Consider the following 17,642-nt stretch of genomic DNA (forward strand, 5'->3'; position numbering starts at 1 on the left):
AGGGTCAGAGGGGGAGAAGCAGACTCCCTGCTGAGCGGGAAGCCCGATGCGGGACTCGATCCCGGGACTCCAAGATCATTACCTGAGCCGAAGGCAGTCGCTTAACCGACTGAGCCACCCAGGCGCCCAGTTGCCTTGATTTTAGAAAATTGCCTCAGGATTTTCACCACAACTGTAAGTTGCATAGATAAATTCTAAATTAGTTTATATCTGGTTTGGCTTTTCACACATTGAGAATAGAACTGCCCCTACTAGCTCAGCATTATTTGTGAAATACTTGTAAAAGCTGCCCCAAATGGTTTCTCTCATAGAGTTATTTGTGAACAAAACACTAACCGTACTTTTTGAAAGCTTGTACCTTTTAAAAAGCAAAGTTCAAGGATTCAAACAAATGTAAGCAATTTTTATCCATTTTTGATGCCACAACATCGTGTTTCACAAATTTTGCTTTTTTGTGCATTACTTCATGTTGTTTTTTTTTGCTGGGTTGTTTTGTTTTGTTTTGTTTTTTGGTTTGTTTGCATATCCAAGTGTCATGTGTACCATTATTTACTAAAATGTTTTTCTTTAAAATGTTTATTTTGAAAGGAAATTTTATTCCTACAATACATGAGACCAGTCAAGTACCCTTAAAATAAATACGTAACATTTAAAACAAAAAATTTCATCTTTGTTACACCTAATGTCATCTCCCATGCAAAAAGAGGTAGGTGTATCAGACTTGGAAAACACCATGTTACTACATAGATTAAATGTCATTTTTAAACTACATTTGGTCCTAAAGCCAAATACAGTGCGCCATTTTAAAATGTGTCATAAAATGCTTTTACTTATGTAATTAAAATAATTTGAATAATGTAAGACTATTAAATGGGAAAACGCCAATATTTATATGTATGTGTATGAGCATCTTAAACATCCATAATTTATTTTGTGAATATTTTCAATTTATTTAAAATGAACTTATCAATAAAATTTTTAATAAAATAGCCTTATATAAAATAAAATATGTCAACACTTTTTTGTATATCACACAAAAATGATGAAATTATTTTTCAAATTCCTCAAGAGTTCAAGAGATTGCTTAATACTGTGAAAGAGGCTTTCAGGACAAGAAATGTTGGGAAACTCTGCTCAAGGTCGAGGACTCACCAACTTGTTCTTGAGCCTCGGATATGACTTGATTTATTCCCTGTTTTTCTACCTCTTTGAGGAATGGTGTCTTAACATTTCTTGGCATCATTCCCTCAGAGAAGCTCACACCAGGCTGGGTGTGTGTTAAGTATTCAATAAATAATTCAATTGATTATTTTCTACTTAAGGAAGATCGACCTTGTCCTAGAAAGGATTTAAAGCTGCAATTGAATAAAATTGGATTACACACACACACACACACACACACACACACACACCAGCTATGATGTGAAAAAGCCACCATTCACATGATTAATAGCCAAGCCTTCTTTGCCAACAGGATGCTGCAACTGCTTTCTTTTTTTTTTTCTTAAGATTTTATTTACTCATTTGAGACAGAGAGATACAGAGAGAAAGAGAGCATGAGAAGGGGAGAGGTAGGGGGAGAAGGGGAGAGGTAGGGGGAGAAGGGGAGAGGTAGGGGGAGAAGGAGAAGCAGGCTCCCCGCTGAGCCAGGAGCCTGACCTGGGGCTCGATCCCAGGACCCTGGGATCATGACCTGAGCTGAAGACAGACGCTTAACCATCTGAGCCACCCAGGCGTCCCCGTAATGGCTTTCTTGAACAAGAGGGCTTTGGTGTTTCAGAGGCACATTTAAGTAGATTAAATGTCATTTTTAAACCTCTTCTGCCCAAACCCCCACCAACAGCTTGAGGAGTAAGTGTGATATATTTGAAATGGAAATACTAGCAGGAGCCTTCTTTAGCTTGATCAGACAGAAACAAAATCTCCAACGATCATCTGAAATGATTTTTTTTCCATGAGAAAAATAAAGGAATGTTTAAAAACCACCTTGTTAAAATTGGGTTACAAGACAACAATGAACCCAAAATAATTTGTGCTAAATCTGTGGTTAAAAAACTAGCCCAAGCTTTTGTGCCAATGAAGGACGGAAAAAGAGTTAAAAAGAAAAAAGCCTGATTACTTGCTACCTTCCACCACTTTCCTCTCCCACACAAAACAAACCAAAAAAAAAGGACACAGAAACGGGGTGGGGTGGGGAGAAAGGACAGAGATTGGTCTTCATTCTTAAAGTGGAGGATTGAGGCAATTGCTGCAGATAACTTTTTGACATCCTATCATACTACTCTTAATAATTATTATTATAAGAAGAATATTGCATACCACAACTGTGCTAGTTTCACATATTATATCATTTAATTTGCACATCGACTCTGCTAAGTAGGCTACTCTCATAGCCATTTCACATTGATGATGCCGAAGCCCAGAGAAATTTCCCTGGGGTTATGCAGCTGTATGTGTTTGTTTGGTTTTTTTTACTCCATAGTAGTTGTCTGAGCCAAAATTCAAATCTTACCCATCCGAATCCAAGCTAACAAGGTTTGATGACACGAATCAGCTACCTAGCTTCAGTGAAAAAGAACAATTTACCATCTTGAAGCCCATGGAAGGCACTTGCATTGATGCTGACTCACAGATGTTTAACTTCACTTTGCCTATTTAAAGACCAGAACCATCCATCGACATGTTTTATTTGTCCACAAAATCTATGAACAATTTATCCCTGACTCATACATGAACCATGAGGTTTCCCATGTGTCCCCAGGATTCTAAAGATTTACTTGCTCACAACTTTAGTGTCCCGTTAATGTTCAATCATATGTGTGTGTCCTTGGCAAAACCATCTGAAGTTTAAATAAATGTTAACACAATTATTCATTGAATTAGCCAATCCATGATACCTATCTTATAATCCCAATTCATCTCCCTTAGGATCTAAGACACCTCTAACAATACGGAAATAATGGATCCAACAAGTTAAGATTAACATCCTTAGCGGGTTTCTAATCAAATTTGAATAAAAAGATAAAACTGCTTGTGGGTAAGAATTGCCAAAGACAGTTTCTATAACCAAAATACCATTGTTAGATGTGAGTCCTGTAAAAAAAAAAAAAACAAAACCTATTTATAGAAGACAATTGGTATTCTAAAACCTTCAAGAGAGCAATATTTACTTTTTTCTAATCATTAAGTAGAAAAAGTTATACATCAGTGAATGATTAACAAGAGTTTAAATAAATATAATTATAAATGTTCAGAGAATAACATTGTGATCTTATTTAAACAGCTTGATTTGTTACAGACACTCTCATACGTGGAAAATTCGGCCCAACTAAGGATCAGAAAATACTGCAAGCAATGGAAGCAGTGCTAGATAATGCTGCAAGAAATGAACCGAGGAAAACTTTACATTCATTTGTAGAGTAAAATAAGCCATTTAATTGTATATAAAAATTGTATATAAAAAATTAATTGCATATGAAAAATCTTACTGAGAAAACTCAAAACTCATTTAGTCTGTTTAAAGAAGAGGGAGTCATTAAACCATTGAACATGAATGAAGGATTCTGTTGCTGAAAAGTAGTAGGAAGGCCGAGAAAAGATCCGAAACTTCTAACTTACTCACCAGGAAAGAGTGAATCACGGAAGTAATTAAAGTGGTTCCTGGGTGATCTACCTGAAAATGTTTGGGGGACGTCTTGTGGTCCGGGAAAACCAGATCTTTAGTATTGGGGGCAGTATACTGATGGGTTCCTCATAGCGTCATATCTTGACCAGAGATTATGTGACTGAGTCTTTAAAAAGAGGGCTAGAGGTTACGGCTATCGTTCTTCTTTCATGTTAATCATGTATGTATTGTATGTCTCCTGCTCTTCCCTTTGAATATCAACATACTATTATGGAGTAAAAGGCATCCTTTTTTAAAGATTTTATGTATTTATTTGACAGAGAAAGATTACAAGCAGGGGGAGCGGCAGGGAGAGGGAGAAGCAGGCGCCCCACTGAGCAGGGAGCCCGATGATGCGATGCGGGGCTCGATCCCAGGACCCTGGCATCATGACCCGAGCCAAAGGCAGACAGATGCTTAACCGACTGAACCACCCTGGCGCCCCCAAAAGGCATTCTTTAATAGATAATGAAATCTAGAATAACAACTTTTTATTTAAGTTTCTGTTTTTTCCTTTGACATTTTTGGAAATTGGAGAAACTAAAGGGTAACAGCATACAACAAATAAATTAGCTGACAGAAACCATTTGTTTCAACCAATTCTCTTGACTTTTTTAAATTATAAAAATAGGGACACCTGGGCGGCTCAGTCAGTCAGCTTTCGGCTCCGGTCCTGGGAAAAAGTCCCGCATCGGGCTCCTTGCTCAGCAGGAAGCCTGCTTCTCCCTCTGACAAATAAATAAATGAAATCTTAAATAAACTACAGAAATAATGCATTTTTACTGCAAAACACTCAAACAATACAGAGAGACATAAAGTCAAAAATGAACACTCTCCTTTTTCCTTACTCCCCAACCCCATACCCCGGCCGGGATTAACAACTGTTGGCAGCTTATTCAATGTCCAAGTTCTTTTCTATGTGTATATGAACACATACGTATAGTCACTTCTTTTACAAAATTTGCATCATATTATTACATTAAGTTTTGATGATCATCTCTGATTAATTGAAATGCAAAAGTATTCTGCTTTTACCTACTTATATACCTGTGCTTCTCTTTCCTATTGGAGGTTATAGTTCATCTGAAGGCAGAAGCCAACTTGTTGGTGTTTTTTGTCTGTTAATGTCAGTGTTTTTTTTTTCTGAACGCCTGCCAAAGTGCCTTGTGTTTGTTAAATGTTTATAGACTTGAATTTAAGCAATTAGTCAATGTGAATGAATGAAGAGTGAAGAAAAGGACATCATAGTAGCTGTGGGTTGAAGGAAAGAGATGAAATGATTTGTTGAAACTTCTTTTTGCTGATGTGTACAATTTCTGTAAGGGGAAAAAATTAAACAGAAAGTAATGCTGGTGAATTCTCGGTTTGATTGGGTACTGATGTGCTGCCCTAGCTGGTGAGGCTGGATGACGGTGTAATCAAAGCCCCAACTCCCAGCTCACCTCTTTCCTGAGAGTGTCGATGGCACCTGAAAACTGTCACCTGGCTTTCACAGCGTGGAGGCCCCATGTTTCTGGGCCTTGTCTGCTACATACCCCTCATTGTCTCCGCCTGTTCAATCGCCTCTGGGTCTCAGGCGTAAAAGTGTGCTTCAAAGGCATATAAATTAATGTGCATAATGTCCTGGAAATGACAGCAACTGAGAAAGCTGAAAGACTTAGTTCTAATTCTAGCTTTGCCACTGAGACTTTGGGCCGGTCACTTATGTCTTGGGCTTCAGCATCTCATCTATAAACAGAAGATTTTTGAAGACTGGATCAAGTAGCCTCAAGGTCCATCCTCCACCCCTACTTAGCCGGCAAGAGCGCTGAGCTTAGAGCAATTCAGCCTGGGCTTGACTTAGTCTGTGAAACTAGACAGACCCCTTGGTCTCCTCCCCTCTAAAGTGGGAATGCTAAGAGTACCTACCTTAATTCTCTTAAATGAGGATTAAATGAGAGAGTACATGGGAAGCACTAAGAACAGTGCCCAGCATACCTGGCACTAGATACGTGTTACTTCTTATTACTATTTATATCATTACTTTTCTACGGTTCTGTAATTTTTTTTTCCATTGAGGCATTTTATTTGCAAGTATGTATTACATCCCTAGAAAAAGAATCCTAGGATTTTCCCTCCAGTGTGTTTTCGTCTTGCTTCTTCATGGTCCATGATGCCAGCCTAGGTTGTCAGTACAATGAAACCAAACTGGCGGGACGGGAGCAGGTTATTCTGCCATTTTTCTAGATCTTTCAGTTGTACATCAAATCTGGGGCTGATCACTCCACACTTGTTTAACCTGCCCTTGAGGTTCACAACAATCTTCTCCGCTCTGTGATCATCAATGATTTCAAATTCGCCAATGTAACCATGCTTCATCATCACAGTGAGAAACCGGACGATGACTTTGGAGCACGGCCTAATAAGAACCTGGCGTTTGCCTCTCTTCTCAGCATTGTTAATGCTCTTGAGAGCATCTGCCAGGACATTCATGCGCACCATTATGGCCGCACGGAAAGATGGCGGAAAGATATGGTTCTGTAATTTAATCACTGTTCTGTTCTATTTGATCATGAAAGTCACTCATCTTTAAGGACCATTTTAATTGTGATTTGTTTGAAAATTGTGCTGTGCGGAATGGTATCCAACCACAGCAGATCCTTCCTGTCTTGGTCTAAACATTCACAGTGGTATAAAGAGATGGTCAAGTGTGGACATGGTCCCTAAGGATTCATTTAGCCTCTGACACCAATGAGGACAATATCTAATGCCAAATTTGCTGGTTCTAGGAAAGAGGCCCAGGGAATTACACACGAGTGTTCCGCTGTGCTAGGCACTTGGACAACTACATGGCTTTCAGAAAACCCCAAATTTCCAGCAAGTCCTCCTTGACCTTTCTAGAGGATCCTGAATTTCAGACATGCATAGATATTTTCTCCTCAGCATGCGAGAGTAGGCTACAATACCTTCATTCTATCACTATTTAGCTCTTTTAATCAATGATAATCAAGTACAGCACAAACGAATTTAACATATAATTTTAAAACAGTATGTTGTGGTTCATGGCAAATGGTCCCCAACTGCTTCAAAATTTAGAACTGATGGGACAGGGGCACCTGGGTGGCTCAGTCAGTTAAGCGTCTGCCTTCGGCTCAGGTCATGATCTCAGGGTCTTGGGATCGAGCCCTGCATCGGGCTCCCTGATCAGTGGGGAGTCTGCTTCTCCCTCTCCTCCTCCCCACTGCTCATGCTCTCTCTCTCTCTATCTCATGTTTGCTCTCTCTCTCTCTCGATAAGTACATAAATAAAAATCTAAAAAAAAAAAAAAGAACTGATGGGACATACAGAAAGCAGGATGGTTTAGTAAAGTGATCAGAGAGGCCTGGGTTCAAATCCTAACTTTACCAGGGTTCAGACTCTATGAACTTCAGTTTCTTTTCTAAAATGGAAAAAATGACATCTGTTTTGCAGGGGCTGTGCTACTAACACAATGTCTGTCAGGTGACCAGCTAACTAGCTGATCCATAGTGGGCATTCTTTCAGCAAGTATTCTATGCCAGGCTCTTCTTTGGGCTTCTGTATGTATAACTGTGAACAAAATAGATACAGTCTCTGAACTCAAGGAGCTCGTAGGCCAGGCATGGTTCTACAGTGCATGGACCTGAGACAGACAATCCAGGGGACTTTCTGTGAGAAAAATACCCCCAAAATTATGGACACAAAAGTTGGTACAAAAGTGAACATTTATTTGGAATGAGAAAAATATTGCAACAGATGGCTGTAATCTTAGAGGTTCAGATTCCTTCTTTTCTGAGGTCTCTTTAGGGAATTCATCAGGAATACTTACCTAGAAATGCTTCTAAATACAACCTGGCTTTCAACCCACCTAGAGTATTTTACAGGGACCCATGCAAGTGAGGGGTCCTGAGGCTTCAGCTTCCTTTGGTTCATGGGAAATCTGCCTTTGTTGCAGGGCCTAAAATTAGTAGGTCTTATTTTTGTTATTGTAATAATTGTATTATTTGTAACTTCTGGAGTGGTTTCTATATTGACTGTCTTTACCTCTTTGTTCCTAAATCCTGAGGAAAGGCTTCAAGTCACTCACCCAGGCCATTTTAGCTTCGATTATACTCTGAGATATGGTCCTTTTGCATGAAAAAATTACCAACAGGATCCCAATTGTTAATGTAATAATAACAGGAAGCTTAAAATATCATTCCAACCTCTACAGAGTTGGCATGCAAATGTTCTCCTTGGGCAAGGAAACTGAACTTCAGTTAAGCATCAATTTGCTACTATTGATTTCTTCTGAGCTCCCTTCCAATATCTGGGGAAACCCACAGATGATTCACTTAATTAATTATGAGCTTTATTCTAGACCTTTTTCCCCCCTCTGTGATACCAGGTTTAGATTCTGACTCAAGCGTTAGCTGAATTTAGTAATATTATCATTGGAATTAGAATTCTATAATAATAGTAAAACCATGTTTTTGAAGAAACAAATATATTAGAGTTTAGTTTTTACATGATTCCCATGGGAAAATCCTGAAACTGTACAAACTGATAACAAGCAAAGATTTGTTAGAATCATTTGAAAATATGATGATTGAAAAGAAAATAGGAGGAAAATTCATTAAAACAAATTTTAATATGATCATTACCAAGCTATTCCAACTATAGAAAACATGAACTTGAGGGGTGCCTGGGTGGCTCTTGGAAACGAATGGTTTAAGAATATAAGCAACACCAAGTGTAGTAGATGAATAATTTCCCAATTCCTCCATGTCCTGTTAACTTAAAAAATATTCAACATGTCAGTTATGGCTATTCACATCTTGTCAGCCATATTTCCTTTTTGTTCTCATAATTCTTAAGCATATTGGTTTTTTTTGGAGGGGTGGGGCCTGGGGGGATCCATCGGTTAAGCGTATGCCTTTGGCTCAGTTCATGATCCTGGGGTCCTGGGAGGAGTCCGAGTCATCCCTGCTCAGCGGGGAGCCTGCTTCTCCCTCTCCCTCTCCCTCTGACCCTGCCTTCCCCTTTCCCTATCCCCTCCCCTTGCTCATGCTGGCTCTATCTCTCTCTCAAATAAATAAATAAAATCTTTTAAAAAAGAAAAGAAAACATGAATTTGAACTGTTAAAAATAGCATAGGTAAGCATTTTCTTTATGAAAAGTGGGAACTTTTGTTAATATTTAAGATCTCTCCTAAGAATAAAGAGGGTAAGATATTGCTTCCAAGATTTTCAAGATTCAAAAAAAATTTAAAGAAATAACAGTCACATAATTTATTTTATTTTATTTTTTAAAAGATTTTATTTTTAAGTAATCTCTACTACCAACATGGAGCTCGAACTCACAACCCCAAGATTAAGAGTCATACGCTCCATTGACCAAGCCAGCCAGGTACCCCCACATAATATATTTGTAATGAAATAATAGTCACATATTTTTTAGCAACGAACAGTAAAGTTTGCATCCCTTAAGCCCCCAATAAATATTTGTGGAATGAGGAATGAATGAATGAATGTTAAATAATCTGGAAGGGCAGCGATTATAAGTAGCAGAAAACTTGAGACTAATGTAAAGAAGTACTGAGTAGATGAAACAAGTGAATCAATGAATCAAACTGAAATTATTATTATTTTTGGTTTCAGGTATAGAATTTAGTGATTCATCACTTACATATGACACCTAGTGCTCATTCCAACAAGTGCCCTCCTTAATATCCATCACCCATTTAGCCCAGCCCCCACCCACCACCATCCATCAACCCTCAGTTTGTTCTCTTTAGTTAAGAGTCTCTTATGGTTTGCTTCCCTCTCTCTCTTTTCTACCCCTTCCCCCATGTTCATCTGTTTTGTTTCTTAAATTCCACATACTAGTGAAATCATATGGTATTTGTCTTTCTCTGACTTATTCCCCCTAGCATATTACACTCTAGCTCCATCCAATCAAACTGAAATTAATCCCAATTCAAATGGACAATGACTAAAACTCAACCAGCTGCAAAAAATAAATGAGAACACACCTATCTAGGCATGAAACTCAAGAGGTAAGGGAGAGTTAGCTGCAGAACACTCTTCCTGTCCACACAATGCAAAACCATTGTTTTCCACAGCAAGTTAAATTATTTTCAGCTTCGTCTTTTGAAGTACTTCAAATTTATATTTGTGTAGTCTTCATAGGGTCGTCACATGTATTACCTCATTCAATCTTCATAGCAATTCTCTAGCGAGTTTCTTTTTAGCTAGAATAACAGAGGGAGAACTGAGGCTATGGAGAGGGGATGATTTATCCAATATGATAAAACCAGTTAGCAACAGGGCCAGTACTAGAGCCTGTGTCTCTTGCTTTCAAGACCCGGGTCCTTTCCCCTATAGTATCATGGAGGTAAGTAGCAGTTTCCTGTCAGTCTTGCTAAACGTGTATCCCCAAATAGAGCAATCAATGTTTTGAAGCAGATGGCCAAAGAACACTCACACCGAAGGACAAAATGTGTGAGAAGCAATTTAGAAATATGTAAAACAAATTTGAAAACAGGTAATCTATTCCTGGGATTAACAGAAGGAAATAATTCAAATAAATTAAAAGCTATATGCCCAAAGTTAGTTATTACAACATTATTTATGATAGGAAAAAAAGAGAGAAAGAGGAAGGAAGGAAGAGAAAGAAGGAATGAAGGGAAGGAAGGAAGGAAAGAAAAACAAGCTAATTCCTATCAAAAGAGAGATGACTAAGTGAACCATATTTCATCAAATTGGCGAATGGTTATGAAGAGTAAGAAGATGGAAAATGTTCGAAGTGATTTTAGCCAGGAAACATATTTGGAAAAGCTGGAAGGGAACACAGAAATATGAAAACAGTTTGCTATGGTTGTGGAATTTTAAAATAAATTTTCTTTAACAGGTTTTATGTTATACTTTATGAAAAAAATTTAACAATAAACAAGTTTAGAGTTTACATGAAGATATTTCCACCACAATGTGACTAAAATCATGTACAGATTTGGAAATTTAGCTTTCGACAAACGATGGGGGGTTCCTTAAATACAGACACGTGTGATGTGCTGGGTTTGCTCATCTGTCTTCAACCCTTGCCTTCCACCAGCATCCCACCATGTCTTCCTGACCTCTGACCCAATCTTCATCTTGTTTCTAAAGTTGTACCCGCTATCTTATTTGCTTCCTATCATTCATAGAACTTATCTGAGTCTGGTCTTCTAGGGGCATCAAAGAAAGCTGCTACGTTAGACTAGAGGAGGGAACAGAACGAGATATTCGGCCCCTGGCTGTCTCTCAATGACATCAGCCCCTGATAGCTGGTTCAGAAAGAAAAAGCTGCTGACTTCCCCTTTAAGCTACTGAATCTAAAGAACAAAGGTTGAAGCTCCCTTAAATCAATCATTCCAAAGGTAGATGGCCTTGTACAAGATAGAGGGTAACCTTGAAAATCGCACAAGGACTATTGTGCAAGGTTGCAGGGCCCAGGCAGAACTCATGCGCCCCATTTTAGTTTTCCCAGTAGACCTTCTTTATGAGTGTCAGACCAAAGGACACACCTAGATATATCTCTGTTTCCTCACGATTTATGTCAAACCTCACTCTCTTGGAGCAATACTTTTTACCTTTTTACTTGGCAAACAGAATCAAGTTATAACCGTAAGTGCCACACAAAGCACCTCCCCCACATTCCCCACATGAGAGTAGAGAGCGGTCTTCAGTCCAGAGCAAAGATAACCCTAGATACCTTGATAGCCTATGCAAATAGCGGCAAAGGGGAAAGAGACACTGTGGAATACGAAGGTCACCTTGGGGCATGACCACACACATGTATATGTATCTATATATACTATCTCCAGGAAACTTGCTTGGAAGGGAATTGCAAATGTACGTGTCTGTCGTCTCCTAAGCAGTCCTAGTTCTCATTACAATGCTGATGCAACCAAGATTTTATTGCAGCTTACATCACTTTCATATAGTCACTGAACTAGGCCTTAGAACATCTATCTTAAAGAAATTGCCCTCTCCTTGTTTTGTTCCTATGAGGACTGATTTGATAAATGCACCCTGATTCCATCTCTCTCTTTAGTGTCTGAGGACATCGCATTTGCGAGGCAGCTAGTTTGTGACTTGGAATCTTGCGTGTTCAGTGCTTTACGGTTTACACATCAGAGTGCACAACAGCCCTAAAGAGGTGTACTGTTCACTGCGGGTTTTGTGAATGAAATTACTGAGGAGAGCAAGGGATTAAGGGACGGAAGAGAGCTCTAAGAATGCTGCCTTTGAATTCTAGTCATGCGTGATTGCTTTGGTATCAAATCAGAAAAAAAAAAAAAAGAAGCAGTTCTCAAGTCTTTCTATTGTGATTCCAGCCCCACAAAAACCCAGAAGGAGCAACTAAGACCACTTCAGATGAAGTCTGTCCCAGGCTCCCCTGTGATTCCTTCCAGAAGCTGGAACTCAGGTTCCACTGGGGGATTTAAATGAGCTATTCTTGCATAAAGCAAGGAGGCATCAGTCCTGGAATTCTTACCTCCTAGGTTAACACCTATCTCTCCCCATCCTAACCCAATTTATGGAACATTATCAGTGTCCACAGAACCTATTAGGTTATTTTTTTTTAAAGATTTATTTGTTTATTTGAGAGAGAGAGCGCACGCGTGTACACACAGGAGCAGGGGTAGAGGCAGAGGGAGAGGGAGACAAGCCAACTCCCAGAGCAGGAAGCCGGTCGTGAGGCTCCATCCCAGGAGCCCAAGATCATGACCTGAGCTGAAATCAAGCTTCGGACGCTCAACCAACTGAGCCACCCAGGTGCCCCAGGACCTATTAGGTTGAACCATTGCTCAGATTTGACTAATTTTGGCCTACAAAAATGCATTTCAGATCGTTCGACCCAATATAAAATACCTCTAATGAGCGAAAGACAAGCTAAGGAGCAGAACAGAAAAGCAGATATTGTGGGTTAAAAATAGTAAGGGTTTGTGCACTTGTTTTAGAAACACCCAAACAGAGGAAAAATTGGGACACCTGGGAAGAGACATCAGGAGGCAAGCAAGTCTGAGGGGAAGAGATGCTGTCACACAGATAAAGGACAATTCTAAGGCTGCCCGGGTCACAAAGTGACCTTGAGCATTAACTGGCCAAGAGTCCTTAATTGTAGGCCTTGATATTTGCTCCTCCTGATACAGCTCGTGGCTCTTTACCAAACTTTTAATTATTTTGTCACTTAATGACCTATTTTATGCCATTTTATATGTTTTCTTTTGCACATTCAGTCTTATTTTCTCAATAAGATGATTGGCTCCTGAAGGCACATTCCCATGCCGTTTATTTCAGTCTCTCGGGGCAGGGCAAAACAAGCATCAGGTAAGCGCTCAGTGAGGACCTATTAGCAGACTGGAAACCCATCCTGAGGCTCTGTTATCAGAAAGCTCAACTGGAAATGTAAATTCTGGGAGGACCAATAGTAGTAACATGCATCTTTGAGCAGTACCTCCTATATGCCTTATGGTATGCTACATATTTAATATATACGTTAGCATCACATCTAACAACTTTACAAAGGGCATTTTTATTAACTTCATTTTACAGCTGAAGATACTAAGAGATTTCAGAAAGGTTAAATGAATAACCATGTCTTAACCTTGTCTAAGGCCACGCGGTAAGTACCTGAACTTCAAGCCTGAGAGTGCTGAACCCAAAACCCACGCTCTTTCCTGCTTTGTGTAGTCCCTGCCACCCTTTTATAATAACAGTAATAATAACTTATATTAATAATAATACGGTTATAAATGAGAGATGATGGACTCTGAAAAACAAACTGAGGGTTCTAGAGGGGAGGGGGGTAGGGGGATGGGTTAGCCTGGTGATGGGTATTGAGGAGGGCACGTTCTGCATGGAGCACTGGGTGTTATGAACAAACAATGAATCATGGAACACTGCACCAAAAACTAATGATGTAATATATGGTGATTAACATAACAATAAAAAATTAAAATATCAAAAAAATAATACGGTTATAAAAGAATAGTTATAAAAATAAAATCATTATCTTAATAATACGTTATAAAAATAATAGTAATAGTAGTAATAATAATGGCTTATAGAGGAGTTACTCTGTACCAGACCCTGTTCTAAAGTCCTTTGCATATATTAATTCATTCAATCTTCACAGGCCTAGAAGATGGGCTCTATTATCCATTTACAGGATTTTGAGAGTGCATTCTCTTGGACTTCTAAGGGTTAAAAGGAGATTCTGTAGAACAAAGAAGGATCACTGAGCTTTGTCTTTTTATGTAGGGGAAGAAACTCTACAATCCACATAATATGTCACCAGCACCCAGCCCCTAGAGGGCCCATGAAGGGAGCCAGGGAGAAGAGAAGATGGAGCTTGGACCAGAGTTCTCTGCCTGCCCCTTGGCAATCCTATAGGAAAGGCTTTAGGTTGGAGGCATAAGAGAAGCAGACGGAGAACAGACTTTGAGATCATCAGGGTTCCCTGACAGCTCTCCCCTGCATCACCCTGTGCATCACTAATTTGTCCCTGAAAAGACCTTCTACCAGCCAAAATTACAACCCTTGTGAGTAAGGACAAGAAAGATTAACAATATTTTCTTCTTCTTAGGCTCATTCGAAAGTTTGGCATAACTACAACACAAATTTCCGCCCACATCAGAAGGGTTTGGTGTCAATCACGTTGGGATCCCATTGGATTGAGCCAAACAGATCAGAAAACATGATGGATATACTCAAGTGTCAACAATCCATGGTTTCTGTGCTTGGGTGGTTTGCCAACCCTATCCACGGGGATGGAGACTATCCAGAGGTGATGAAAAAGAAGTTGCTCTCCATTCTACCCCTTTTCTCTGAAGCAGAGAAGAAGGACGTGAGGGGCACTGCTGATTTCTTTGCCTTTTCCTTTGGACCCAACAATTTCAAGCCCCAGAACACCATGGCTAAAATGGGACAAAATGTGTCACTCAGCTTAAGAGAAGTGCTGAATTGGATTAAGCTGGAATATGACAACCCCCGGATTTTGATTGCTGAGAATGGCTGGTTCACAGACAGTCATGTGAAAACAGAAGATACCACAGCCATCTACATGATGAAGAATTTCCTCATCCAGGTTCTTCAAGGTTGGTTACACATTAGCTCAAGTTTTTAAACCTTTGAATACTTATCCTATAGGACACTTAAAGTCATCTTCAAACATGATTATTGTTGCTGGGCTTTCCCATTGACCCATGTTGATAGAGTTTTTGTGTTACTCTCATGTCCTTTTTAAATAAAAGTTTGACAATAAAATAATACTAGACTGTAGATACACATCCTTAATTGGCAACAAGGTGCTATATCATTCTTCTTTTTATTTTTTTAAAGATTTTTAAAATTTAGGGGCGCCTGGGTGTCTCAGTCGTTAAGCGTCTGCCTTCAGCTCAGGTCATGATCCCAGGGTCCTGGGATCGAACCCCGCATTGGGCTCCCTGCTCCGCGGGAAGCCTGCTTCTCCCTCTCCCACTCCCCCTGCTTGTGTTCCCTCTCTCACTGTGTCTCTCTCTGTCAAATAAACAAAATCTTAAAAAAAAAAGATTTTTAAAATTTATTTATTTATTTGAGAGAGAGAGAGAGAGCTGGGGGAGGGGCAGAGGGAGAGGGAGAGAGAGATTCTCAAGCGGATTCCGTGCTGAGCACAGAGCCCCATGCTGAGCTCCATCTCACAACCCTGAGATCATGACTTGAGCCAAAACCAAGAGTCAGACTCTTAACCAACTGAGCCACCCAGGAGCCCTGATGCTCTATCATTCTTTTTAAAAGAACATATGCTACAAGAGATATGTCCCAAAGTTTTCTAGTAGTACTTTAGTCTAAGATATTGAAGGTTTTCCTGAAATTGTGCTCTTTTTAGGGGCACCTGGGTGGCTCAATCGGTTGAGTGTCCCACTCTCGATTTTGGCTCAGGTTGTGATCTCAGGGTTGTGGGTTCGAGCCCTGTGGCGGGCTCCGTGCTCAGCGGGAAGTCTGCTTCTCTCTTTCTCCTTTCTCCTCTGCCCCTCTCCCCACTTGATTTCTATCTCAAATAAATAAGTAAATAAATAAAATTTTAAAAAAAGAAATCATGCTCTTTTTATTCTATTACATGACTGAACGGTGAAAAGTTCTGAAGACAAAGAATGAGCCATGAATGGCAAAGCTGAGTAATTTCTATTGCTCCTGGATATTCCTCTGACCCCTACTAATCCCCTCATTCCTTTTCCACTACTCAAGTAGTGACATCTACAGGTGGCTGATTGAAATAATGGAGCGATAGACAAGCCCAAATTGTGATAGGTCTGTCCCCTGCAGAATTGGGCTCCATTTCACCAAATATAAAGAAATTCTCAGCAGAGCTTTCTAAAAGTTTGTAGCTTTCTTTAGAAGTCACAACTATTTTTTTTTAAGATTTTATTTATGAGAGAGAGAGAGCCCACGTAACTAGGGTCAGAGCAGAGGGAGAGGAACAAGCAGACGCTGCACTGAGCACAAGAGCCTCTCACGGGGCTCGATCTCAGGACCCCGAGGTCATGACCTGAGCCAAAACCAAGAGTTGAACGCTTAACAGACTGAGCCACCCGGGCGCCCCTGAGCATGCAACTCTTGATCTTGGGGTGCTGAGTTCCAGTCCCATGTTGGGGATAGAGTTTACTTAAAAATAAATAAACTAGGGGTCCCTGGGTGGCTCAGTTGGTTAAGTGACTGCCTTTGGCTCAGGTCATGATCCCGGAGTCCTGGGATGGAGCCCCGCATCGTGCTCCCGGCTCAGCGGGGAGTCAGCTTCTCCCTCTGACCCTCTCCCCTCTCATGCTGTTTCTCTCTCTCTCTCTCTCAAATAAATAAAATCTTTAAAAAAAACTAAAAATAAATAAACTAATTAATTAATTAACTACTTAATTAAAATTTAGAAGTCACAAGCCTAGAGGAAAGGCAGGTTCTGCAGGAGAGCCTTCAGGGAGGGTCCTCCGGAAGAGTAAGATCTTGTTGCCCCTAAACTGTGGGAAGGAGCAGCATGGAACAGAGCCGCACCCAGCCATGGCCAGGTGCATATTGGGGGCCTCCAGAGCAAAGGGCCCAGCCTACAGAGCCTGAGCCAAATACCATGCAGTCGGGCAGAAGGGGTATCCATTCCCTGGGTGTCACCATTCCCTCTCCCCTGAGGGCCCTACAACACCAAAAGCACTAGAAGCAGGGCCTACTGAAACATACTTTTCTCCCTAGAATCTCTTCGGATGGATTCTCCACCTTTTAGGAAAAGACCATCAGTGACAAAAAGCCAAAAATGCAGAAATGAGGCATTTCTGTGAGAGAAATGAAAGCTTTTAAGAGAAGAAAAATAGTTTGTGGTTGATTTGGGGACTTAGTGCTTTTATTGCTGCTATTGATTTCCATATTTCATTTTTACCCGATTCCTCAAAGTTATTGAATCAGGGGCACCTGGCTGGCTCCATCGGCAGAGCACGTGACCCTTGATCGTGGGGTTGTAAGTTCGAACCCCACATTGGGTATAGAGATAACTTTAAAAAAAAAAAATCTTAAAAGAAAAAAAGTTACCGAATCAGGGTTTTTAATGCTAGAAAGGTCCTGAGAGATCTTTTCCAACCTTTTCTGCTCCGAAACTTGTCCAGTAGCACCATCCCAGGAAAATAGCGGCCTCCTGCCCCTGCCCCTCAGCCGGCCCGTTCTCCCACAGTACTGTACTTATTTCTCCTCCTTATATGTACATTCACTTTTGTTCATTCTCAAAGCTGATTTTTCAGTCCTTAAAGGGTAGTTTCATAGAAGATAGTTCTCCACAAATGGGACCTAACCCAAGCTTGAAATGAGACACTCTTGGTCAAGAGCAGACCTCTGCCTGGGTCCTAGAGGGTTCTAGGGATTCCTATGCCTTCTGGCACAGATTGCCCCCTAATATTCTCAGGAATATTTGAAATTGGATCCTTGAACTGCGTCTTTCCCCTGTT

At 40.2% G+C, this 17,642-nt stretch overlaps 2 protein-coding genes across 2 annotated transcripts in view; one reads left to right on the top strand and one right to left on the bottom strand.

Moving 5' to 3' along the window:
• KLB (klotho beta) overlaps positions 1-17,642 on the top strand; it is a 36,470-nt gene that overhangs the window by 5,507 nt on the left and 13,321 nt on the right. The window contains exon 2 of the mRNA XM_025887711.2: positions 14,273-14,783. Within this exon, the coding sequence (XP_025743496.1) occupies positions 14,273-14,783 (511 nt within the window). The remainder of the gene's footprint in view (positions 1-14,272; positions 14,784-17,642) is intronic.
• LOC112836046 (small ribosomal subunit protein uS8-like) lies at positions 5,818-6,170 on the bottom strand. Its single transcript, XM_073891151.1, has one exon. It carries the CDS (start codon positions 6,143-6,145, stop codon positions 5,825-5,827), a length of 321 nt encoding a protein of 106 aa, XP_073747252.1. The 5' UTR covers positions 6,146-6,170; the 3' UTR covers positions 5,818-5,824.

Source organism: Callorhinus ursinus, unplaced genomic scaffold (assembly GCF_003265705.2).
Source record: "Callorhinus ursinus isolate GAN/ISIS: 27379988/994484 unplaced genomic scaffold, GSC_fseal_2.0 scaffold4, whole genome shotgun sequence".
Taxonomy (NCBI): Eukaryota; Metazoa; Chordata; class Mammalia; order Carnivora; family Otariidae; genus Callorhinus; species Callorhinus ursinus.